Source organism: Tenrec ecaudatus, chromosome 10 (assembly GCF_050624435.1).
Source record: "Tenrec ecaudatus isolate mTenEca1 chromosome 10, mTenEca1.hap1, whole genome shotgun sequence".
Classification (NCBI taxonomy): domain Eukaryota; kingdom Metazoa; phylum Chordata; class Mammalia; order Afrosoricida; family Tenrecidae; genus Tenrec; species Tenrec ecaudatus.
In genome coordinates, this window is record NC_134539.1 from 81,755,778 (window position 1) to 81,782,199 (window position 26,422).

The 26,422-nt window shown below is 41.0% G+C and overlaps 1 protein-coding gene across 5 annotated transcripts in view; it reads left to right on the plus strand.

Annotated features, from left to right (window-relative positions):
- The window catches only part of MAPKAP1 (MAPK associated protein 1), a 304,461-nt gene that overhangs the window by 166,011 nt on the left and 112,028 nt on the right, over positions 1–26,422 (plus strand). For all 5 annotated transcript variants that reach the window (XM_075560780.1, XM_075560781.1, XM_075560778.1 and 2 more), the window contains one exon: positions 17,896–18,005. In XM_075560780.1, coding sequence (XP_075416895.1) covers positions 17,896–18,005 — 110 coding nt within the window. The remainder of the gene's footprint in view (positions 1–17,895; positions 18,006–26,422) is intronic.

The window sequence follows — 26,422 nt, forward strand, 5'->3', positions numbered from 1 at the left end:
TCCTTCTGTTTTAGAAATTATCAAATCAATTTCAATAGTGGCTGTACATACCTACAGGTCCACTAGCAGTGGATGAGAGTTCCTGTCTCCCCACAGCCCCTCCAACACTTGTTGCTTTCTGATTTTTTGAATTGGGCTACCTTTGAGGGTATCAGGTGGTACCTCACTGCTGTTTTAATTTGCATTTCTCTTATGGCTAAAGATCGGGAACATTTCCTCATGTTTATTGGCCCTTCAGATTTCTGCCCCTGTGAAACTTCCATTGAGGTTCTTTGCCCACCTCCTCAGTGGGATATTAGTTTTTTTTAATTTTTTCGAAGCTAGCACAGTATTGTAGATTTTAGTAATAAGGCATTGTCTGATGTGTCATTGCTGAAGATGTTTTCCCAGTCCGTGGATTCTCTTATTACTCTTTTGGTGAATTCTTTCTCTGTACACAGGTGTTTTATCTTCAGTATATCCCACTAGTCAATTTGTGTCTCATCTACATTTATGTCCTTCCCTATTTCCGATAGTCTGTGTATTCCCTGTGCCAAAGTTCTTAGGTTTGTTCCAGTTCCCTCGTTGATGGCCTTAATAGTTTGGGGTTTTACCTCAAGGTCTCTGATCCACCTTGAGTTTATTCTTGTGCATGGAATGATGTAAGGATCTTGCTTCATTTTTCTGCAGGTAGCTATTTATTTGTCCAAGTACTACTTGTTGAAGAGGGCATCTGCTTTCCGTTTGATATTTTTGGGGCCCTTCTAAAAAATTGTCTGAAAGTGGGTACCTAAGCAAATATGGTAAAGAAAGCTGATGGTGCTCGGCTAGCAAAAGCTGTAGTGTCAGGGGTCTTAAAGGCTTAAAGATAAAAAGGAGGCCATCTAGCTGAGAAATAACAAGGTTCATGTGGAAGCAGCACACCAGCCTGTGAGATCACAGGGCGTTAAAGGGATCAAGTGTCAGGCATCAAAGACTCCCTCGCCCCCCCCAAAAAAGGCAAAAATTCCATAGCATTGTGAATGAGGGGGAGTGCAGTGTTGGGGACCAAAGGCCCATCTGTGGGAAATTTGACAGTCCCTTGCACAAGGGTCATGGGGAGGAGACGAGCCAATCAGGGTGCAGTGTGGCAATGATGAAATATACAATTTTCCTCTAGTTCTTGAATCCTCTCCCCTCACCCCCCCCCACTATCATAATCCCAATTCTACCTTACAAATCTTGCTGGACCGGACGATGTACACTGGGACAGGTAGGAACTGGAAACGCAGGAAATCCAAGATAGATGAACCCCTCAGGACCAGTGGTGAGAGTGGCAATACCAGGAGGGTGGAGGGAAGGTGAGGGAGAAAGGGGGAACAGATTACAAGGATCTCTACATATAACCTCCTCCCTGGATGATGGATAGTGGAGAAGTGGGTGAAGGGCGATATTGGACAGTGTACGATATGACACAATAATAATGTATAAATTATCAAGGGCTCGTGGGGGAGGGGGGATCAGGGAGGAAAGGGAATAAATGAGGAGCTGATACCAAGGGCTCAAGTAGAAAGCAAATATTTGAGAATGATAAGGGAAACAAATGTACAAAAGTGCTTGACATAGTGGATGTATGTTTGGATTGTGATTAGAGGTGTACGAGCCCCAATAAAATTATTTTAAAATATCAGTTGTCTGTATGCTGATGATTTTATTTCTGTGCTTTCAGTTCTTTTCCATTGGTCTGAGTGTCTGTCATGATACCAATACCACACTCTTTTGACCACTGTGGCTGTATAATAGGTGCTAAAGTCAGGTAAAGTAAGCTTCCCAGTCTGCCCCTTTTCTTGAGGAATTCTCTGCTAATTCTGCGCTTCTTCCCTCTCCATATGAAGTTTGTAATCAGTTTTTCTAATTCTTTGAAGAAACAGGATGGTATTTGTATCAGGATAGCATTAAACTTATATAGTGCCTTGGGCAGAACTGACATTTTTACTTCATTTAGTCTTCTGATCCAGAAGCATAGGATAGTTTTCCATTTCTTGAGGTCACTCTTAGTTTGTAGTGACAATGTTCTGTAGTTTTCCTTGTATAAATCTTTTGTTTTTTAGTCAGGTATATTCCTAGCTATTTCATTTTGTGCTTGGCTATTGATCCCTTCTTCCATATTCTTGTCTGATATGCATAGCAGTCCAATAGATTTCTTTTTGTTGATCTTGCATCCTACCACTCTGCCATATTTCTCTATGGTTTCCTGAACTCCCTTTGTCGTGCTTTGGGGATTTTCCATATAGAAAACCATATCACCTGCAAATATGACAGTTTCACCTCTTTCTTCCGCAGGCAAATGTCTTTTGATGTCTTTTCTTTGCCTTATGTTGTTAACTAGGACCTGCAGTACGATGTTAAATAATAGTGGGGACCAGGGCATCCTTGTCTGTTTCCTTTTTTCAGTGGGATTTTTTTTTTGTCTCTTCTCCATTGATTACCATTTTGGCTGTTGGTTTTTAATATATAGCTTGTCTTATAATGAGGAATTTTCCTTCCATTCCTATCTTTTTGAGTGTCTTAAACAGAATTGGTGTTGGATGTTGTCAAATGTTTATTCTGCATCTATTGATATTATCATGTGGGTCTCATAATTTTTCATGTCAATGTGGCAAATAATACTAATGGTCTTTTGTATATTGAACCATCCCTGCATCCCTGGTATGAATCCAACTTGGTTATGGTGAATTATTTGTTTTATATACTTTTGTATTTTATTGGCCAGTATTTTGTTAAGGATTTTTGCATTGATGTTCATTAGGTTTATTGGTCTGTAGTTCTCGATTCTTGTGGGATTTCTGCCCTCTTTACGTGTCAGAGTTATAATAGCTTCATAGGAAGAGTTCAGGAGTTTGCTGTCTTTTTCTATGCTCTGGAAGAGTTTGTGTAGGTTTGGTGTCAGTTTTTCCCTGAATCCTTGGTAGAATTCTCCTGTGAAGCCATCTGGTCCGTAGGATTTATTGTTGATAATCTCTTGATAACCTTGTCTTTTTCCTCTATTGTTAAGGGCCTATTGAGATTCTCGATGTCCATCAGGGATAGTCTCGGGAGGGATTTTTTCCCCAAGACTTTGTCCATGTCTTCCAAGTTGTTGAATTCATTAGAGTGCAGTCCTTAGTAGTACTGTGTAATCATCCATTTGATTACATTAGCATGTGTTATAATGTCCACTCTTTCATCCTTAATCCTTGCTATTGAAATTTGTTCCTTCCTTTCTTTGGTTAGGTTTGCCAGTGGTCTGTTGATTCTTTTTATTCTTTCAAAGAAACAACTTTTAGCAGCATTAATTTTTCCCATAGTTTTCTTTTTTCTCCTCTCCTGGATTTCAACCCTCATTTTTATTATTTATTTTCTTTTGTTATTAGTAGGATTGTCCTGTTGACTCTGCTCTAATTGCTGGAAATTTTGTGCCAGCATAACAACAATAAGTTTCTCTTCTTTTTTCATGTGTGCATGTATTGCAACGAAACTTCCCCTGATAACCTTTGCTGTGTCCCATCAGTTTTGGTGCATTGTATTCTCATTCTTGGTGGTTTCTAGATGTGTCCTACTTCACACTCCTTTTGCAATAGAGAATTATTCATCCTATAATTGTTTGCCATTGTTTTCTTCATCTTCCTTTTGTTGATTTCCAGCCTTGTGGCACAGTCATCAGAGAGACAGGTCTGTATGATATCAATGCGTTTAAATTTATGCAGATTCGACTTACGCCCCAACATGTGGTTTATCTTCAAATATGTGCTGTGTGGGCTTAATAAGAATGTGAATATTTTTGTAGTGGGGCAAAGAGCTTTGCAAATATCTATCAGTTCAATATGTCTGATTGTAGTGTTTAAACTCTAGCCTCCTTATTGAGTTTCTTTCCCTGGGATCTACCTTTCTCAGTGAGCGGTGTATTGAAGTCACCTACTGTAATTGTTGAGCCTGTGATTTCTTTTTGGAGCATTTGGTTGACATATTCAACCAGTTTCTTGTTCGGGAAATATATGTTTAAAATGCTTAGTGGTTCTTTGTCTATAGTTCCCTCAAGCATTATATAGTATCCCTCCTTATCTCTTTTTATGGTTTGCACTTTGAGGTCAATTTTATTGAGATTAGGATTGCAACCCCTGCTTTTTTAAAAATTGCTGTTTGCTGTGTATGTTTTTCTCCAGCATTCGATTCTCAGCCTATTTTTGTCTGTAATCTTGAGATGTGTGTTCTGTAGGCAGCAGATTGATGTATTGTGTTTTCTAAGCCAGTCTGCTAGCCCCAGTCTTTTAATATCTGAGTTCATTCCATTGATATTCCGGGTTATTACATCCATCTGTTGACTCTGTGATGTTATCTTATACTTTTTGTGTTGGGTGTTTTACTACCTCCCTTTCTTATCAGTGTGTGTGTGTGTGTGTGTGTGTGTGTGTATGTTTCATTCTTCACTTCTTTCCACCCTTAAGCCAATGCTATCATGGGGGCTGTGTTCTCTTTGTTTCCCTCTGCCTTGGATTGTTCTATGTGGTGGTCTCTTATTTGTGCTTGGTGAGTGCTGTTTTTCTGCCCATACAGGGTCCTCAGTGATCTTTTGTAGGACTTTTTAATATATTATTTGAGATTTTCCTTCTGTAGGAAGACTCCTACTTCTCCATCTGTCTTGATAGATAATTGGACTGGATAGAGTATTCTTGGGTTTCCATTATTTTCCTTCAATTTTTGCAATGTGTTACTCCACCCTCTTCTCTTATTCGTCGTTTCTGCTGATAGGTCTGAGCATATTCTTTTTTTGGGAACCTTTATATGTTATTGCTTGTTTCTTATGTGATTTTGGGGGTGACCTTTTTATGTGTTTTTATATATGATTCACCTAGTTAGGTTTAGGATGTTTTCTGCCATTGTCTTTTGTTTCTCCTATTCTTTTCTTTGAAGTCATTGGGGCTGATTGCTATTTGCATTGCATTATTTTAGAAGAGCCGGTGCCATTTTCCAGAGAGTCAAAGAGCACTGGACTCTCTCTGGGCGACTTGTAGAAATGCTTCTTTGAACTGCATTCAGCTAATTGCACTATGGGATTGGCCTACTGCTCTATATTCCTGTGCTTTCATTCTTTCCCTAGTCAACCAATATTCGGTTATTTGGAGGGCAAGGTGGATAGTCCTCTCGGGATGCTGGTTTGGTGGTTGTGAACCCACGAGGATGGTTCTGCACTGGGTGATCTCAGAAGAAGCCATGATGGTGTGGCCTTGGCAACTTGGGGCACCAAAGAGGGCATGTGGGGGTGCCTGCTGCAATGAGAGTGCCACAGAAGACAGCTGGGTGTTCCCCCTTTGGTTCAGAGCAGCGTTAATTGTGAGCGGAGTTGCCCTGTTCAGCTAGATCGCCACGGAGTTTGGTCAGAGGTTCCAGCAACAGCGTGGAGCGCTGGAGAGTGTTGGCTGAGCTCCCTTACGCCATGTGAGGCACTATGGTAGGCGGGAGGGAGTTTCCTCAGACTCGTGGGACCACAGAGGATGGCTAGGAGCTCCCTTAGCTGTGCCAGCATGACTAACCCTGGAAGAAGGTGGGCGGGATTTCATTGCTGCGTGTTAATTGTTGCAGAGGGTGGGCGGGCAGTATTTCCCCCAGAGTTAGATGGGTAGGATTTTCTCATTTGGAAGGTGGTGGAATTTACCTCAGAGGAAGTTGGTAGGATTTCCCCCTGAGGAATGTAGGTGGGATTTTCCCAGCTGCATGTTAAGTGTTGCAGAGGGCAGGTGGGATTTCTATCAGAGGAAAGTTGGCAGGCTTTCCTTCTGAAGAAGGTGGATGGGCTATAGGCACTGTAGAGGGTGGTAGGGCTGGTGGGATTTCCCCTTGAGGAAGGTGGGCGGGAGAGGATGGTTGGTGGGAGGGATATCCTCTGGAGGAAGGTGGATGTGCTTTCCCAGCCTCAGGTTACACTGCAGAGTGTGGAGCTCCCCCAGCTGGGTGAAGGGCAGGCATAAATGCCCTAGGTTAAGAGGAGTGGCCTGGAGATCTGCAGGGCAGTGGTGTGTGAGAGAAAAGGGAAGAGAAAAAGAAAAATACGGAGCCCACTGAGACTGAGGGGGGAAAGAGAGAATAGAGGGAAACAAGATTAACAATATAACTGAGCCCCAATCCCTGACTTTGGGGCTGGAGGGGTTTAAACCCTACCCTGAGGTGGCTGAGACTGTGATGGGAAAGAGAGAAGAGCAAGAAACAAAAGTAACAATATAGCTGAGCCCTGATGGCCTGACTTTAGGGCTGGAGGGGTTTAAACCCTGCCCCAAGGTGGTGGTAAACTGGCTGTGTTGAGATAAAGCCCTTGGGATGGCTCCAAAGAATCCTGGCTCTGCCTGAGACAGTGGCGGGGCTAAGGTCAAACCCTAGCAGGCCTCCATTGTTGTAAGCCACAAGCCCCCCAGCTCCTCAAAACCTAGTGGATCTGTGCCTACTATTCTTTATGATGCCCCTCCTGCACCCTGGCAGTGTGGAATTTCCCTCTTAGTGACTCTCCTATGCTGGTTTCTGCGATGTCCTTCTGGAATGTGTTACTCATTCGCCATGTTGCCAGAGGTCCGGATTATTTAACTTCTCTTTGGCTCAATTAAATGGGATAATAATAAGACCAACCTCATAAGATGGTTATGAGTACTGAATGAGTTCATAATTGTAACCACTTAGAGCAGTTCTTGGTATATATAAGCATTTAACTATATTACTGCTGTTACCTTTGAGGGCAGAAGCTAGATCATCTATATTGCATAACAGCTACATAACTCATTACTCTTAGTACAATCAGAGAACCAAGCTCACTGCCATCAAGTTAATTCCAACTTATAGAGGCCCTATGTAGGGTTCCCAAGATTTTAAATAATCTTTATAGGAACAGACAGCCTCATCTTTCTCCCACTGAGTGGCTGGTTGATTGGAATTGCTGACTTTGATATTAGCGATCCAATTGCTTACCTTGAAATGATGGTGCCTTCAGGGATCCTCATTATTCCAATAGGTGGTAGTCCCCAAATATTTCTCAAATGGGTGACTGAATAAATCTTCTGCATTTTTCTTCTTTCCCTGTTTTTGGTTTTCTGTCAGGGCCAGGGACAGAGTTTGTGTGATATTGCTTCCTTTATTGCAAGGCTGAAGTAGAGTGATGTGTTGGGGATCTGAGCATCTACAGAGTTTCAGTTTAGTCTTCCAGTGGGTATACATCCTCCAACACAGTAGCAAGACCGTGAACTTGAAGAAAGAGTCCACAGTCTTTTCTATCTAAGGATCTTCAGCATCCAGTTCTAGTAGAATATTTTGTAGTTGAGTGAGTCTTCAGTTGTCTGTGGGCTGCCTTGGAGCTCCTCAGCTGACAGGTATGTCCCACGTGGGTTTCTGAGCTTCTCTACAACATTGTCATAGCCTTGGATGCCAAGAAGCCCCTGTGCCTCAGGAAACCTCTGGAAATAAGCTTGATGCTTGGGAAAGGAGAATGGAGTATTCTAATAACTTGCAAATTATGAACCTGCTCTTAGAAATCACATCCTTTTGAAATAGGCCAGCTTGGGTATTGTTTATTTATTGTTCTTGATTGATTGCAGAGAGAGGAAAGGGTGAGATAAGGCAAATATATGTATAAATAAGAGTCCCTAATTTGCTGACTGCAAGCTACTCTGAGCTTGAACAGTGATGATTGGATGTGAAGGGTGTGTTTGGGATTGGCTTATTCCCAATTATGGATAAAGAACTGGATGATACCTGGTGCCAAACATCTGGACAAGTGCTCACTGCCAGCAATGACCACACCAAAGCCTCTGTTCCTTTAGATGTCCTGGGACAAGGGAGAATGAAATTTTACAACCGGCAAGGAGAGGGATCTTTTCTCATTCCCCAGCACAGCAGTACTTATGCAGCCAGACTGTGGAACTTGGTTATGTTTTAAAACAATGGCAAAAGCAACTGTGGTGTTGTCTTTCCATTGCACGTGTTGACGTTAGCTTTTTGTGTCAGGATCCCATCCCAGAAGGAGGGAATGTTTTCCTTTAAAAGGAAAACAATCAAAGCCAATGAAATGGAGACTCCTCTGGGGAGGAGACTAGCCAGCCAGGGTGTAGTGTAGCAACGATGAAACATACAACTTTCCTCTAGTTCCTAAATGCTTCCCCCCGGCCCCATCATGGTCCCAGTTCTACCTTACAAATCTGGCTAGACCAGAAGATAGGGACTGGAAACACAGGGAATCCAGGATGGATGGTCCCTTCAGGACCAGTGGTGAAAGTGGCAATATCGAGAGGGTGGAGGGAGGGTGGGTTGGAAAGGGGGAACCGATTACAGGGATCTGCATATAACCTCCTCCCCGGGGGACAGACAACAGAAAAGTGGGTGAAGGGAGATGTTAGACAATGTAAGATATGACAAAATAATATTTTATAAATTATCGAGTTTATGAGGGAGGGAGGAGGAAAAATGAGGAGCTGATGCCAGGGGTTTAAGTGGAGAGCAGATGTTTTGAGAATGATGAGGGCAACGAATGTACAAATGTGCTTTATACAATTGGTGTATGTATGGATTGCGATAACAGTTATATGCGCTCCCAATAAAATGATTTTAAAAAAAGAGAGAGAGATGGAGACTCCTCTTAGGTCAGAAGTCAGTCAATCTGTCCTTCTGTAAATGTGATTAAAATGTTTAATTTGAAGATAATTAGAAAAGTACTGTAATTGAAACTCAATATGTGCATGGGTTTATTACAAACAAAACATGTTTAATGTGTCTACAACCAATGGAAGCTACAAATTCTCTCAGTAGTACACACTTGTCCTAGTTTCTTAAGGGTACCTTCCCCCAAACAGGAATAACTTTTTATGCCATGGGCAGAAATGATTTTAAGGTTAGAACTAATATCAGATTTTTAACAAAACTCAAATAGACACCGCCTAAAATTCATCGAAGCTTTCCAGCAAGTTTATGGGAATGCTTCCTCACATAAAACAAACACATTTTAGATGGATCAAACATTTTAAGGGAGCGTAGGAAAACCTTAAAGATGAGCCGAGAGAGGGAAGTCCATCAACCTTGACAAATGAAAGAAACAATGGCTGAAATCCAGAAACTGGTATAAGATCATAGAAATATTTTCGATGCAAGAGCTACTGAAGTGGGGAATCTCACATGCCTGGGCATTTTCCATTTTAAGATTCAGCAAGCTTTGGCTGATCCTTGTCTGAAGTGTTGTGTGAAGATCACGTAGCCCTAAGAGCTGACCTTTACATAGAGCAAAGCTAATGATGACGTTATGGACTCCATTGTTACTAGAGACGAGTCTTAGGTTAAACAGTATGATCCAAAGAGCAAGGCTTCCAAGAGGATCTGCCAGTCCAGTTGAATTCCAGGCAGAGAGGTAGCTCAAAAAGATTGTGGTCACTTTTGGGGGGACTTCAAAGGGGTAATTTAATAAATTATCTCCAAGATCACAGGGCATTTATGGAAACTATAGAGAGATAGAATCACTACCTTTATAAATGTATAGGCCTAGGTCGAAAATATGCCTAGATTAATAACTTCATTTCATATTTTTAAAGGTTTCTATGATATTGTAACAATACTTTCTTGTTCTCATATATAAGATGGATGTGGGTATGCAACCATTCCTATTACTCGTCATAATTCTGACTAAAAGCAACCCTATAGGACAGAATAGAACTACCCGATTGGGTTTTCAAGACTAAATCTTTACAGGAACAGACAGCAGCTCTGTGCAGCCACCCTGCCACCAGCACCCCTTACCAAGAGCTTACAGAGCATAGAAAAGCGAACACAGATTAAGTTTTGCTGTTTGAGAAGGGGGAAGAGGTAGATGGTTTTGAAGTGTGTCCCAGAAGGCTCAAAGCGCCAGGCCATTGTGTTCCTGGCTGCATAAAAGAAAAATCGGAATCCTTTTTAAAATGCCTGCCCTAAGTTCATTGCCCTTTTTGAAAGGGCTGGTACTTTGAGTTTACTTTCCTAATGATGATGCCTTTAAAGTGCATCCCAAGTGAAGAAGCTTTTATTTAAAGATAGGTTAGCGTGACGCCTTTCCTATTCTTACAGTCTGGAAAGGGAAAAAGGAAACAGACAAGTTTGTGCACATGCTCAGTTTCACACGCCTAGTATCCCTTTCTTTATTTAATCTTTACAACTCATTTTTTAAAAACTCATTTTAAAATATATAATGCAGGATCAGAAACAGGTAGTTAGTTACTGAAGGTCTTGATGTTTGTTAGGAGCAGGACAAAGAGAAGATACTTTTAAAAAGATGCCTTTGTTCTTTTATAACCAGATCTGACAATATGGATATAAATTATCCTAGTTATTTATTGCTTGCTTGAATCATAGAGGACCAACTGTGTTTCTTCTCTTTCTGTTGTATTAACAAACATTTTCATTGTCCAGATTGTCCTCATGTATGGAAATGTAACATATGCAGTCTGTTTAATGTTGTATTTGTAAATCTGACCCGATTACCTTTTTTTCGCAACAGCTACTGTCTAGAGGAGAAAAAAGATTTTCCTTGTGTCTGTTTAAAGTGACAAAAATATTGGAGCAAGTAATAAAGATGGAAAGCATTAATTATATACTTCTAACAATTTAGAGGTCAGACAAGCTAAATATGTATGTTTTTCTTTCTGGAATGTCTGTTGAAATTATGCAAAGAAATGCTTTGTAAAAGTACAAAGTTTAGATAGCCATCCACTTACTTGGTATCCAAACATTTTATCAGATTGTTTCTCTCCTGGCTTTAGATCTTAAAAGTTTAGGATTCATATTTCTGACATTAATATGATTTGCTTCCTAATCCACCCCTTTGGCCATGTTTAGTTACTATGTCTCATTTTGATTTCTTCTGGTCTCCTCTCAGCTTGTGTTGGAGTCTGTCAGCTGCTTCTTTGTAGGTGTCAGGCTAGTGACTTGTAATGTTTATTAATACAATGTCAGTCTTGCTGTTGAAAAAATTGTGATGCTTCTCAGAAGGTTGCGATAAGACATAGCGTTTGATTTCCAGATCCTGTCTGCACTGCATGGTGAATACATTCTCAGATGGTATGCAGTTCACTGACCTGACAGTTATGGAACCTCGCCTGGGACCCCATTTCAGCAGGACATATTTGAACAGAAACAGTTTGCAAAACTTTACACACTTAAATTCCTGCCAAGGCAAACTGTTAGCCACTTGAGTTTGTTATAAATACCCAGTAGCAGTGGTTGGAAGTAGCCCACGGTGTGTTTTATATTCTGAACTGAATGTCTTTGCGGTTATATAGAGTAGTAAATAATTGAGTTTGATTAGGGAGAGGGACCTCATTATCCCCCACCTGTGCCCAGCTGGAAGGGGAGGGTCGAAATGAAGCCATTAGCTGTCTCTCTTACTGGCATCTCAAAGAGCTCAAATACATCTGTGTCTTATTTTCTTTTCTGGCACAATCAGTCGAGCAAGCTAAGCAGGCATGACCGGATTTGGCAAGTCCCAAGGACTCTGGCAAAGCTACACAAGGAGAAGGCGGAGGGCAGTCATTTTGGCTTCTCACTGCCCATTAGTCTAGCAAGTTATGTTTTTGGAAAATGTCTGTTTTGAAAAAGAATACTTTGTCCAATGTCAAACATTGCATGCTCACACAATACACTTTGATCTTTAAAAACATTCTGTCAGCCCAATAGGAAACAAAGTGTAGCATTCACACTAGTGCAAACTCTCCCTATGGATAAAGGGCTTGCTATAGTTATTACAAGGCTTTCCCTTGTTCATATATTTTCATTTCTATTTTGAAGCACTAGAGAATGAATATGCATGATATTGGGACCAGAGCAAGTTGGGAAGTATTATGAACTAGTGAGAACCGGGGAATCGAGCATACTCTTGGCAGCTTTCCCCCATTTCTACGTGTAGATATCTGTGGCTCTTGAAACCATGACATTCTTCTTTCAAGGTCTTTCAAGAAAGGATCTTATAGTTCATATGGTTAGTGCAAGAGTCAAACTGAATTTGTTACAGTACCTTTTCTTTAGCTTGGTTGGTGGTTCCAATCTGAGAATATGCTCTGTGCATGTCACTTTCTCCTCTGAGCCCCAGGTGTCCTCAAGACTTACTCCACTCTGATGGGAAAGGGCTTAACAACATAAGCTCTGGAGTTTGACTCGCCTGGTTTCAGTTTCTGGTCTTTCTGTTTATTAAAGCTCCAACTCAGTGTTTTAACCTTGCCTATCCTCCACTATGTAATGGGAATGATAGTAGCACCTTTGTTTATTGAGAATTAAATAAGCAGAATAAATGTTGACTTGTTATTGTCTCATCATTATATATTCACGCTTTTGGATATGTGAAGAAAATTCTCACAGTTGCTATGCCAATAAACTATTGTTTATTAAGCACATATTCTATGGGCAGCATTATGTTAAAGAAGTATTTTAAAAAACATATTAAGTCCTCAGAACAGCCAAGCACTCTGTTATCCTCATTTTGTATATGCAAAACAGGAAGTTGGAGAGAGGCTATAACATCACACAGCTGTACAAAGTAACACACCTGTAGGAGTCAGCATTGTTACTTTACATCAGTCCACTTAGTCTAAGCTTACTCTGCTCTGCTGTTTTGAGACATTTCTGCTCAGAAGTCCCTTGTATCCCTTCTCCCCACCTGGCTGGCTGGAGTAGCCCTCTGTTTCTACAACACGCTTAGTTAGCTTCCCTTAATCTTGGTGCTCACCACACAGAACTATAATTGTTGTCTTTTTTGTCTCCTCTCTTACTGTACTATGCTACTAGGGATAAGGACTGTATTGTTGCTTTCTGAATCTAAAATAGGATCTGTAGTAGAGGAATGAAAAAAAACAAACTCACTGCCATTGAGTCAATGCCAACTCATAGAAACCCTGTAGGACAGGGCAGCACTGCCTCTGTGAGTTTCCGAGAAGACTAAGTCTTTACAGAAGTAGAAAGAGTGGTTGGTAGTTTCTAACTTCGGGCCTTGCAGTCAGCAGCCCAACACGTGACCACTATGCAACCAGAGCTCCTTCTCTAGGGTGATCGCTGGTAGATCAATAAAGCCTCAGTTTCTATAAAGTGGGCATAATAATGTCTATCTTAGAATGGAGTTCAGTGATAGAATTCTTACCTTCCATGAGGTAGACCTTGGTTCAATTCCCAGCCAGTGCACCTTATACACTGACTGGTCTTTGGAGGCTTGTGTGTTGCTCTGATACTGAACAGGTCTCAGCAGCACTTTTAGACTAGGAAAAAAGGCCTGGGGATCTACATCTGAAAATCAGCCCTAAAAACACTATAGATTACAGTGATCCAGTTTGCAACGGTCCCTGGAGATGGTATAAAACAGTGTTTCATGCCATTGTGCATGGGATTGCCAGGAGTTGGGGCTAACATGACAATAGTTAACAACATCAGCATCTTCTAAGGGTAGAATGTATTCATACATATTGAGAAAGCTTAGCGCAACCTTGGTGTATGGTAAGTGTTCAGTAAGTTGCAGGCACTGCTATTATTATTGTAATTGTCGGACAAGAAATAATCTGTACTGTGCAAATTAAAAAAGTGTTCAAGATCTCATTGAAGTTCTATGCACCATGACTGTGATTTCTGACTTATACCATCCTTGTCCAAGACCAGTGAGTTAAGCTGAAGTGACTTGTCTGCCACTGTGGTTTATTTTCTTGAAGAAGAAAACCCTGAGAAACTGAGTACTTGGAATCAGAATCCGCTTGGAACTTGAGCTCCCTTGAACTTCAGGGGCTTCATGACAGGACCAGGTTGTTCAGTGACAGTGCCCTCGAACATTGCCACCATGCCCAGAAAATTGCATAGTTTAATGTCCCTGTGTTACCAATCCCAAGCAATGAGGGTTGAGATTCAGTTCCCCCAAAAGCAGTTTCTGTTCAGGGGAGAGGGGCGCACTGAGGGTGGTCCATCTTGGGAGAATGATAGGGACAAGGAAAACAAGAGGAAACGAACTTTCCTTTAAGCAGCCCTCTCAACAATTCTCTAGGGAGGCGGTGGTTTTTATTGTTGTGTGCCATTAAGTTGATTGTGAGTAGAACTATCCCATAGAGTTTCCAAGACTCCAATCTTTATATAGGAGCAGATAACCAGGTCTTTTCTCCCATGAAGTGACTCATGGTTTGAACCCCCAACCTTTCGGTTGGCAAGCAAGTGAGTATCCATTGTGCCACCAGGGAAGTGGCCTCATTTCATACATGCAGCCGAGGTTTCCACATGTGCGGGTAACGTTTTAGTTAGCCTTTGAACCAAAGAGGATTTAACTCCTTTTCGGTACTTCTTCCTCTCCAGTGTGCCTTCCAACCAGCTTTGGGTCCCAGCATAAACAGAATGTAAGCTTTTCTGATGAGAGAACTATACACCAAGTTCCTCTATGTCCCTTGTCACCTCCAGTTTAATTTTAGTGGAGATACTCATTGTGTGGCAGTTAAGTTGCTGGTATACAAACTTCTCTTTAGAAGCCGTGTGGCTTTGCACTGGGACAGAGCTGAATTTCTTAAGCAAATAACCTCTTTTTAAAATTTTTAAATGTCCATACGTTTTTCAGCAGCGACGAGACTTGACAGGACCCAACTTTGAATTGACTGAAGTACTCTTGACAGCTCCCTGAAGTGGAGCTTCATCCGAAACCTAGCACACGCGACTCAGAGAGCTACAGAAGGGCAGCTGCTTCTGCTCCGTGCTCCTGGAATCCCCAACCCTGGGGACAAACACGCTATTGAGGAGAGCCAGAGGAGGAACAAGTTCTGAACTTGGCCTCTGAGTCTGCAGCTCCTCTCCAGCACAGGGCGCAGCTCAGTCTGGAAAGCAGGATTGTAAGCACGGGAGGCAGGATCTGCCGCTGACCTACCTGCTGCCGGTCTCTCCCCAGATCTTCTCTACTTCAGACCCCATGCGCTGTATTCAATAGGAGTGACTTTGTAAGATATTTTTCAGCAGACTTTTTAAAAAGCCCATAAAACATCCTAGATATAAAGAAATGAAGCATAAAACCCAGAATGTTTGGAAATCAAGCTGAAAATTGTGCCAGGAAGTCACCATTTTCATTTATTAAACGGGAGCATTCTGTTCAGTACTTGTATGTGTTAGAAACCTGTAAGTATATAACCCTAAAGTCAAAATGTTACCCATTTTACACCCTGAAGTATAGTAGACTTGGAACAAGATCCAAAGTTTACATTTGTCTGGAGGGAAAGAAGTGAGTGGAGTGTGGGAGTGGTCTGGGGAAACTTTCATTAGGTTTTGTTGAGTGTGCAGTGTATGGGTCAGAACCTCGTTCTGCTTTTAATGTACACATTTTTACTGAAATGGAGCCCCAGAGTCAGATACTGCATCCTCGCGAAGGCACATTCTGAGCTCTGCGTGTGCCCCTTCCCTTCACTGTTGTTCTCATTTTCCTCTCCTGAACCTTGCTACCCTGGCTTCAGCACGGAGGCTGTAAAGGAAGATGGAGAGCCGAGTTACCTCAGAATGATCACTATCGTTAACATTCATGGGTGGTTCACTTATCATTCTTGACTGCACAGACATGGCAGCCGCTCGGAAGCGTCCGCAGGTGTAGCATGGTGATACATATTACATTGTGCCACATGGATTTATGTATTCTGTAACAAAAGAAAAGTGTAATGAAAAAATACAGAAGGTAATCCTTTATTCTTGCACCACACAATTTATCAGTAATGCCTGTGGATGATAAGTGCCAGGGATTTCCTCTGCTTGCTTTAACCTTGTCACCCAGGTACGTTTTGGTGAAATGACAGAAAGATACAGACTAGGGATTTTCCTCTGTTCAAAATCTTTTAAAAGGCTACTTTAAATTTATGAAAGTTTGTCCAAACACGAGGTACCCTTTTGAGTTTTTATTTTGCTATTGCTGGAAAAGATAAATATGGGCTTACAATAATACAATCAGCCAGGAGCAGATTAGGAGAGAATATAAGCAATTTATGATCAGACTCAAATCTGAAGTAGTTCAGGTGGATGGGAGCTGGTGAGATCTGTCCCAGTATTGGTTGGTGAGTACCTGAGAAGTTGTATTCCTTTCTTGGCCCCCCTCATTTACCAGTCAACATATTGTCACAGATGGAGTGCATACTGACTTATAAGGAGAAAGCAGGGGAAGGCAAATCTGAGCTTGGATGATTGGCATTTCTTCCAAACACACACTGGCCTAGTGCCAGAGCAAATACCCCCAAGTTTATAAGTGCACAAGGCGCTTTTCATTTCAGTACTCTTGCCAAAGTACCGCTTACTGCATCGCTCCCTCAATGTAACTTTGTTTTTTTAAAGAGCTATTTCTTATTTTGTTTTGATCAGTAAAATAAACTTTTAAAGATTGTTCTGGGATGGGGTCCAGCTTCTGAGGTAAAGAACCGTTGGTGCTCAGGCATGATTCAGTACCAGTGTTCAGGAAAATTAGCTTGACAGTTCTCAGGCCTGCTGTTCGATAGCAAGAACTTGACCAAGTTAAAATGGATGATCTTGCTAGCCAGACCAGCACCGGCTTTTGCTTTTTTAACAAATGGAATGTCAAGGATTAAACAGCTTGCCGTATGGGATGGTGAGGTGTGGAGATGTCTCTGTATTAGGGAAGCAAATTGGGCCCTTGGTTTTGAGATCACCCCCAAGCCCCTGTGGAGAACCAGCCACCTGGTTGGGTCCAACCTGGGCTTAAGGCCTCTTCCCAGCCCACGCTACCATTAGAAAGCTTTCCCAGAGCTTAGCTTGGGGTTTGGCTTTCCTCTCAGATTTCTTGTTAGTGTGAAGTTCTGCCATGTTTTTGGCCATGTTCCCCTTTGAGATTCTTATGGGGAAATGGGAATGTGACCAAGCTCCTTGTGGCAATTCCCGTGTTCCATAGTTGGAAACTTGGGTCCTGTGTGTAGCATGAGCTAGTTGGAACTGGCTTGTTTTGTTCCAGTGCCCAAGCATAGTGAATAGTATTTGTGATGCACGCTGTTGCAATGAGCAGTCCTGTGAAGCTTTCCCTCACCTAGGAGTGAGGTATCTATATGTAACGTAGTTCGTTACATCTTAGCTTTTGTTGTTTTTCTATCTAGATAAAGCTCTACCCCCAATTTGATTGATTAGAGGTCTACAAATAACATTACTGTTTTTTGTCTTATAATTATTTATACTTTAATTGATATAGTGATTTCTAGGCCTAAGTAGATTAAAGCATCCCTTCTAAAGTGTACCCAAACTGTATTTCAAAATACAAATATTTGCTACCAGTTTAAGGCCTTTTCTTTTGCTTGTTCTCTAAATTGTTTCAGGTATCACTCCTGCCCCCTCCGTGATGTTTCTCCTCTGGGGCTCCATGATGGTAGTATTTGCCTGCAGTGTTAGCTGCTCACACAAGCCAGGTTTATTTGTCAACTCTTGCTGCAGGATTGGGTTTGGGTATAATAGTTCACCTAGACCACACCCAAGTCAAATTCAGCGCCATTGAACCAATTCTGACTTATTGCCGCTCTGTAATGCAGGAGAGCAGGACTTCCCTGTGGGTTTCTGAGGTGGTGCATCTTCATAGGAGCAGGGAGTATCATCTTTCTCCGTCCGAGCAGCTTCTGGGTTTGAATTGCCCACGTTGTGGTTAGCAGTGTTCCACTGAGCCACCAGGGCTCCGTCGTGCTGACCAGTTAGGTAAAATTTAAGATAAATTAAACCTTCCCTCACCGAACCTCTCTTCCCTTCAGAATTTATAGTACTAGAAAGCTTTCCTCTCTCATTATTGGAAATAGGTTCTCATTATTGGAAATAGGTTTATTGAACTAGTTTTAAAATAATTGGCATATTGCTATGTATACATTATCTAAAACAGCGAATGCTATCTCTCTGGTTGAATGTTGGTGATGGTATAATACTGGTCTTTTCCTACAGAAATGCTGCTCATGGATTCTCCCTTATTCAGGTGGACAACACAAAGGTGACCATGAAAGAAATACTGCTGAAAGCAGTGAAGCGAAGGAAAGGATCCCAGAAAATCTCAGGTGGGACAGTTAGTTAAATCATACTCTGGCAACAGAAGCTTACTCCTAGTTAAAAGTGTGTGTATGTGGGGGGGGGGGTTGTATTTGATGGCTGGCTACATTGTTTCAGATATCGTTTCTAGGAGGGTCTGGATAGCAGAGACACAGTGGCAAGAGAAAAAGTGGTTTGTAAGCGGTCCCTACATCCAAGGAAGGGGCTGAGGAAGTATGTGTTTGATCAGTATGTGAGAAGTATGTGTTTGATCAGTTAAAGAAGCTGTGTCATTATTGATTGTAGTTGACTTAAGACGGAGCTTCTTGTGTTAATTAATTTGTATAAATCTCTCTTGAAAACAGAGTCACTACATAAACTGGGAGCATTATTTTTCATTTTATATTTTCACATAATTTTCCATGTTTGAAACTTGCTTTTGAGGGTAGGGTAGCGTGGAATTGTTTTTAAGATTTACTAAATGAGAGCAACAGAGAGAGAAATTTAATATGCACAAATTCCTAACTCCTTGTTATAGAACTTTATACAACAAAGAGGCTTTTGGCATTACTATAATATTTAAAGGGTTAGAGAAGAAAATACTATTGGTATTGAGAAATAATTATTTTGAGAAATAGCTTAAAGATTTGTCATACCACAGACAACCTTCATATAAATTGACTTATATATGACATCTCAAATAGCTTGGCTTCGTCAATAAATGAGACTTCTTAAACACCTTTGATTTCACCTTTTAGAAAGAAAAAAATATAAATCATTGCTTAGGTTAAAGAAAAACAGTTTTGTGTTATTTTTAAAAGGATGGCATATAATCTGTTCCAGATTTAATTAGCTATCTTCAGATGAAAGCTGAAGTTTTAATAAAAGTTAGAAGAGATAACAAACACAGTGAAGGACACGGATGAGCTGTCTCAAGGCCATATTCCAGGGGAACGATAAGAGCTGTAAAAAATGGCAGAGGAGAGCAATTGAATGGAGCAATGAAAATCTGATTCTCATAAAAGAGAGAGAGCGAGATGCTGGTAGGGGCGGTTGTAGATGAGACCTGCTAGCGTCTGTAAGCAATTTGGATGCTTGCCAGGAGTCATTGTTCACCCTCGGCTGTGGCGGCTCCGTCCAGATGTGCCAACTGCACGTTTCGGCTTTTGCCAGCTGACTGCGCCGTTTGATAACCAGCTCTCTGGATGCCCATCACTGGTCGCAGAGATAGAATTAAATGATGATGATCTTCCCACAAGTTGGGGGAGGAAACAATGCATATAAATCTTGATTTCATCTCAGCATGAGAAGTCTTTATCCATCATCACTCATAATGAACAAGTCGTTAGCTGGGATGAATGGTGTTCTGGTTTTTCCAAACACCTCTTTTGTTCATTTTTTGGGTGACTTTTCTCCACTTCTTTGGGGTCAAACCTCCTTGCATTTAGGAAGTGATTGAAGAGGCATATCTTCTTCTCAGGGGAAAGTGCATATTTTGGGGTTCTAGGTGCCAATCAGATAGCTTTCAAACCACTTCAGCTACTCCAAGATGTTTAAGTTCCTTTTCAGATCCTGCTTCTATTCTTTGGTTTTGTCCTTAAATTGTTTCTGTCGTGGTGAGTATCATGTTATAATTCACTATATTCTAAGAAAGTATTATTCTGAATTGTCAAAGAAGAAGGTGTAATTTTTTTTCATTTTATTGGGAGCTTTTAGAGATAACATTCCACAATTCAGTCACATCAAGTGGTATTGCTACCACAATCAGGTTTAAAAAATAAAATTGTTTTATTGGGGGCTCATCCAACTCTTATAACAATCCATACATCAATTGCATCAAGCACATTTGTACATATGTTGCCATAATTGTTTTCAAAACTTTTCTACATGAACCTTTGGTATCAGCTCTTTTTACCCTCCTCCCCTCACCCCCGTGAGCCCTTGATAAATGATAAATTATTATTGTTTTCATATCTTACATCATCTCCCTTCACCCAAGTTTCTGTTGTTTGTTCTCCTTGGGGCAATCGAGTCCCCCTTTTCCCCCCTTCTCCCACCTTCCCCTACCCTCATGGTATCGTTATTCTCATTATTGTTCCTAGGAGGCTTATATGTCTTGAATGCCATGTGTCCAGAGCTCTTATCTGTTCCAGTGTATGTGCTCTAGTCTAGCTTGGTTTGTAAGGTAGAACTGAGGTCATGATGGTCGGGGGTGGGGATGGCGGAAGCATAAAAGAACTAGAGGGATACTGTGTTTTGTTGGTGCTATAATGCACCCTGGCTGACTTGTCCCTTCCTTGTGACCCTTCAGTGAGGGGATGTCCAGTTGTCTACAGATAGGCTTTGGGTCTCCACTCCACCCCCATTCGTTCACATTGGTATGATTGTTTTGGGTTTTCTGATGCTTGATACCTGATCCTGTTGATATCTCGTGATCACACAGGTTGGTGTGCTTCTTCCACATGGACTTTGTTGCTTCCCTGCTGCATGGCTGCTTGTTTAATTTCAAGCCTTTAAGACCCCAGATACTATATCTTTTAATCGCTGGGCACCATCAGCTTTCTTCACCACATTTACTTAAGTACCCATTTTGTCTTCAGTGATTGTGTTGGGAAGGTGAGCATCACAGAATGCCAGGTTGTGAGAACAAAGTGTTGTGGTGTTTAGGGAGTGCTTGAGTACAGGTCCAATGTCTGTTTGCATCCTTAATACTTAACCTATAAATATAGGCATGTATATATACTACATATATACATGCCTATATTTATCACTATAAATGTCTTTTGCCTCCTAGTTCTTTCCCTATTTCCTTTTACTTTGCTCCTGTCCCACTATAATTTTTGACCCTAATTTGGTTCTCAGTAATTCCTCTTAGCTACATTGCCCTTGATTGAACCCCATCACGCATTCTACACCCTCCTTGCCATCGATTTTAGACCTCTTGTCCCTGGGTTTGTTGGCTACCCTCTTCCTTCTCCCCTCTCTCTCCCCTTGTCCTGCCAGAACCATCGGTCCCATTGTTTTCTCCTCAGGATTGTTTATCTTGCCTATCTTATATAGATAGGCATGAAAAAAAGAAGAAAAAGGAATAAAAAAGACATATAAGTAGTTCCAGGTCTAAGCAGGTGTAATTTTTTTTTAACCTGCTTAATAGCAGTCCTGCTTCCACATTTTTTTAAAGACTATGAAGCACCTGAGGACTAACTGAAATACAGCTATCTCTGTACAATTGCATATTTGTTCATCTATGTTCATCCCCAGCAACCACATATATTAGGTTCACATTTGAGTACATCTCTGCTATTTCTGACAGAATCTTTGTCATATCCTTGGCAAAGAACTAAGACTTATCCAGAAAAGCAGGTACCTGCCTTGGGTGTTTCTTTTCCTACTGTTGTTATTCTCTGTCAAGTTGATTCTACCTCATAAGGACCCTACAAGATAGAGTAATTCCCCCATAGGACTTTCTAACACATAATCTTTATGACAGCAGATCACCAGCTTTTTCCTCCCAAATGGTTAGTAGATTCACATGGCCTACTCTCTGTTAGTCCTAAGCACTTCATCTTGGGTCACCAGAGTTTTCCTTTTTACACCACTGCTCCAGCACTACTGTTCCTTGGTAGGGTTTCTGAAACTGTACATCTTTGTTGTTGTTGTCATACTGTACATCATTATGGGAGCAGATAGCCTCCTCTTTCGCCTAGCGAGTGGCTGACTGGTGGGTTCAACCAGTCGATCTTACAGTTGACTCCTAATCCACAGTGCCACCCAGGCAAACTCATTGCCATCAAGTTGTTTCTATCTCATAGAGATTCTAAAGGACAGAGTAGAACTGCCTCTGTGAGTTTCCAATACGGGGGTAGACAGCCTTTCGAACTGCTGTCTTTGTGGTTGATAGCCCAGGGCGTAACCACTGTGGCACCAGGGCGCCTAGTCTTTTTATCCTCGGGGCACCAATTAAGATGGATTCATTTACATAAATTTGTTCCATCTTCTTAGTCCAAAAAGCTTTTCCAATTAGGCTCTTCCTATTAGTGTGTTAAGTGTGCTTTTATGAAGTAGAAGAATCTTCAATTTAGCAGAAGCTATTTGTTTCAGGTTAACTTAGTAATGGCCGGTTATATTTTGTGTTTCTGAACTTCATATTACAGAATACATTTCTCCTGGAGGGTGATAAAAGAGGAAACGCCTCCTCTTTTCATAGAGGAAACCACAAGTACATTTTGCTTGAAGTAGGCAATGAAATAGTTACTGTTCCCCATTAGGAACTTGGAGGCAGGCCATGGCAGGACACACTCACCCTCTGCTTCATGATCCTTTGTCCCAATGACCTGCTAAGTCTGTGAGGCTATTGCCTACCATGTCCCAGTCAAGGAAAGCAGAGTGAGTGCTCGGCTCTCTCTTCCAGCAGCTTTTCTCTATTTGAATGCAGGAAAATGCCTGTCTTTTGGCAACTCTTAAGGGGGAGGAGACATACCACTTTAAATGAAACAGCATGTCATGTTACATGGAAAGTTCTTGTGTGATTTGGTTGTTAAAGGTTAGTTGCTCTTGGTTGACAGGGCAGCTCTTTATTGCACCCACAAACCTTTAACTTCGCTCATCTTTCCCTCCACCTCCCCCAGACTTGCCACACAACTTTTAAATAATAATAATGAAATTAAAATTTAAACAAACTACAGTCCTAATATTTAAATAGTCTGCTGCCCTTCCCTGTGGTGTTCCCGCCCAAATTTTTATTTGTTAAAAGATCAGAAGGTGGTAAATGTTTGATTGAACAAAGGAATTCTCTGTTTAGGTAAATAACTTTGTCAATGGAAAGCCCTAGGGTTTTAAGATGCTTTCACAGACACTTGTAACTGATCTAAAATTTTGACTTATATTAGTTGTAATTAGTTCAAGTCATATATAAATAGAATATCATTATAGACACTTGTAACTGATCTAAAATTTGGACTTGTAGTAGTTGTAGTTAGTTCAAGTCATAATTATTTATGAGCACTCCAGGGTTTGGTGTTTTGGTTGGGTTTTTTCCCTATTAATATTCATGCACTGAACTCTAGTAATCTTTTCACAGTACATCCCAATCAGTTCTCTGCTAAGGCCCATTTTTAAATGTCTCTTTTAAAGTTTCTCTCTGGCTTTTTCATTTTATTACTGACCTACTTGACATTTGGAATGTACCTGCATTGGCAGAAAATCCCCACTGTTTAAGAAAACTGTAAATGGAAAATTCCGTTTCGGAGAATTGGATGGAACCTCTTTACTACTTTTAACAGCCAAGTGGCTGTGTTTTCTAAATAGTGACGAGTAGCCTGTCAGGTCCCTTAATTTAGCCAGTGAGATATACTAACCTGTTATTTAGTGAATAAAGGCCTTCGTTCATCAGATCCTGTCTCTGTCAAGGTCATTCCTTACAGACCTTCTGAGCTTTTCTGTATTTTTTAAATTGTTGTTCTTTACACATGCTGTTCCCATAACTGCATTGTACATATAAAAATATGAAGCGTCAAATTTCTGTCATATTTACAAACATACATGTACACACATGTATGTGTATTATACTTGCCACACCCAATAAAATTAATTTTTTAAAAACTGCTATGACCCACCGTCCTTCATGAGCCTCCTACAGTAGGATGTTAACTATGACAGAAACACTGCTGGAAAATGGAGACAGCTCCAGTTTCAATGTTGATATTGACACAGATATATAGGCATCACTTAATTTACAAAAGAGAAGACATGGAAATGCGATTTACCATGCAAAATTATTTTCTGCATCGCTCTGTTTTAGTCTTGGTTTTAACTGAAATGGTGGTATCTTTCTGTTATCTGCTAAAAGGTTGAACTGAAGCATATTAACTTTTTTTTTTTTTAATGCTTGAGAAAGAGAAAATAACAGGATGCAGAAGATTTCTGTTACCTAAAGGAGGGTCAGAGAACTCCTCCTTGGGACATTGGCATTTAAGTGGGTGACCTTCACATTTAAGCTGGGAAGATTTGGGGAATATGGGGGAGGGACAGTATAGTTCAAAGCAGTGGCTGTAGAAGGCATAACATTTTAATGTAAAAGGAACATTTCTGACTAAGCAGTTAATTCTCTTAATTCTCCTCACTTAAAAAAAAAAAAGTAACAAAACTGACCCTCTAAGGATGTACACTGGTACAGATAGGAACTGGAAACACAGGGAATCCAGGGCGGATGATCCCTTTAGGACCAGTGTTGTGAGTGGTGATACTGGGAGGGTAGAGGGAGGGTGGGTTGGAAAGGGGGAAGCAGTTATAAGGATCTACATGTGACCTCCTCCCTGGGGAACGGACGACAGAAAAGTGGGTGAAGGGAGACGTCGGACTGGGCAAGATACGACAAAATAATCATTTGTAAAGTATCAAGGGTTCATGAGGGATCGGGGAGCGGGGAGAGAGGGGGAAAAATGAGGAGCTGATGCCAGGGGTTTAGGTGGAGAGCAAATGTTTTGAGAATCATGAGGGCAATGAATGTACGAATGTGCTTCACACAATTGATGCACGTATGGATTGTGATAAGAGTTGTATGAGCCCCTAATAAAATGATTAAAAAAAAGCAAAACAAATAAAAACTGACCCTCTAAGAAAGATGAGGCAGGTGTCCAACCTAGTGAATGAAATTTACTGCCATGAGTCGATTTGACTCAAAGCAGTGTGTCAAATTGACCTTGCAGGACAGGGTAGAAATGTCCTGTGAATTTCCAATACTCTTATTTATTTATAGGAGTAGAAAGCCCTGTCTTTCTCTCCCAGAGCAACTGGTGAACTGTGGACCTCGCAGATCACAGCCCTGCACGTAACCACAGCACCACCAGAACTCCTTTGAAATGATAGGAGACACTTGTAATTGATCTATTGTAACTCATCCATTGCCTGAGCCAATTTTCTAGTTGCCGACCTTGAGTTCTTCCCTGCTGCAATTGGCCACGTCTTATCTAGTAGCAAAACTGTTGGTTTTATCTCCAGCATAGATCTTGAAACCATGCAGTCTTTCATCTTCATTGGATAAGTCTGAGTCACCATGATATTTCACCCAGATTTTTGAAATAGTACACTCACTGATTTTCTTGCTTCTGTTCTGGACTACATCTGGTCTCTTGTGAACATAAAAGCTAGAGGGGTCTTTTAAAGGATCAATCGGATCTAACTGCTCCAAACCTTGCAGTGCCCGCCATTTATTTGCATTTAGAATAGCACCCAAACTTCGAATCACTGTAAGATACATTGAGACTGAGCGAGCAGGGATTATATACAGAGAATAGGAACAAAAAGAACAGGAAAAAGGTGACCAGAATTGATAGTTGCAATGTGACTGAGCGATACAGAACAGGCAGAGAACCCGAGGATTCAAGATGGTGGGAGGTTGCCTGGGTGATGCAGAGTCTGTAACAGCATGGGGCCTGCTATAATAGACTGACAACCACAGCTCACACAGTGGTCTGACGTTTACACCAGATAGACTTAGCAAGTTGTATCTGATTTCATTGTATTATTTATCAAGAGTGTTTTAAGGGGGGGTTGCGTATTAGTTAGAAGTTGCTTTCTCCAAGATGGGATCCAAGGAGGTGAGAGTGGAAGGATAAGTTGATTGATTGAGCACTTTTGTGTAGCTACAGACACTATTTCATTTAATCTTCCCACTACCCCCGGGAAGTAGATTTTATTATATCTGTTTCACAGATGAGACTCAGAGAAGTTAAAGTTACCCCAATTTTCACAGTAAGTAAATGACAGATCCTAAATTGGAGCTTAGGCTTTTTTTGACCTCAAAGCTCATACTCGTTTTATTTTGCCATGTTGTTTATTAGAACCCTAATGGGAGAACAAATTTAAAATTCTGTAAACAGAAATGTTCATTGATTCTGAGATCTAAATGCACGGGGGAAACGCAGCATTTAAGGGAACCCTGTGGTGAGTCTGGATATAAAGCCAGGAATTCTTTTTGTAATTGCACAGTTTGTCTGTATTGGTGTCAGTTTTAATGTTTTATGTCTAGCTTTCTTAAAGCAACATATACCTGTCCTGCGATGCCCTTACAGAAAGGTGAAGCTTACATGTTTCAGATGAAGGGTTTGGGCTTGTTTGTGTTTGTGTTTGTGTTTTTAACACTCTTGTAACCTGAAATGCTCTACAAAGACTAAAGTAGGCTGGGAAGCTGCTGACAATAAGGTTGGGAGGAAAAGACTCCTGCTTCACGTGTAATTTTAAAGAGAGAAAATCCAGTAACCTTTCTTCTTTGAAAATAGAATTTGTGATCCAGATACATAGATGTGGCATTTCTTTATGTTGCCATAGGTCATTTTTTTAATCAGGGGAAAAATAATTGTTTGGGTATTCTTTGTCCAAAATGTAATAAAAGTACTCCTTGTGAGAGAAAAAATAATCAAGCTGATGCCACTCATTTTGGGGGGCT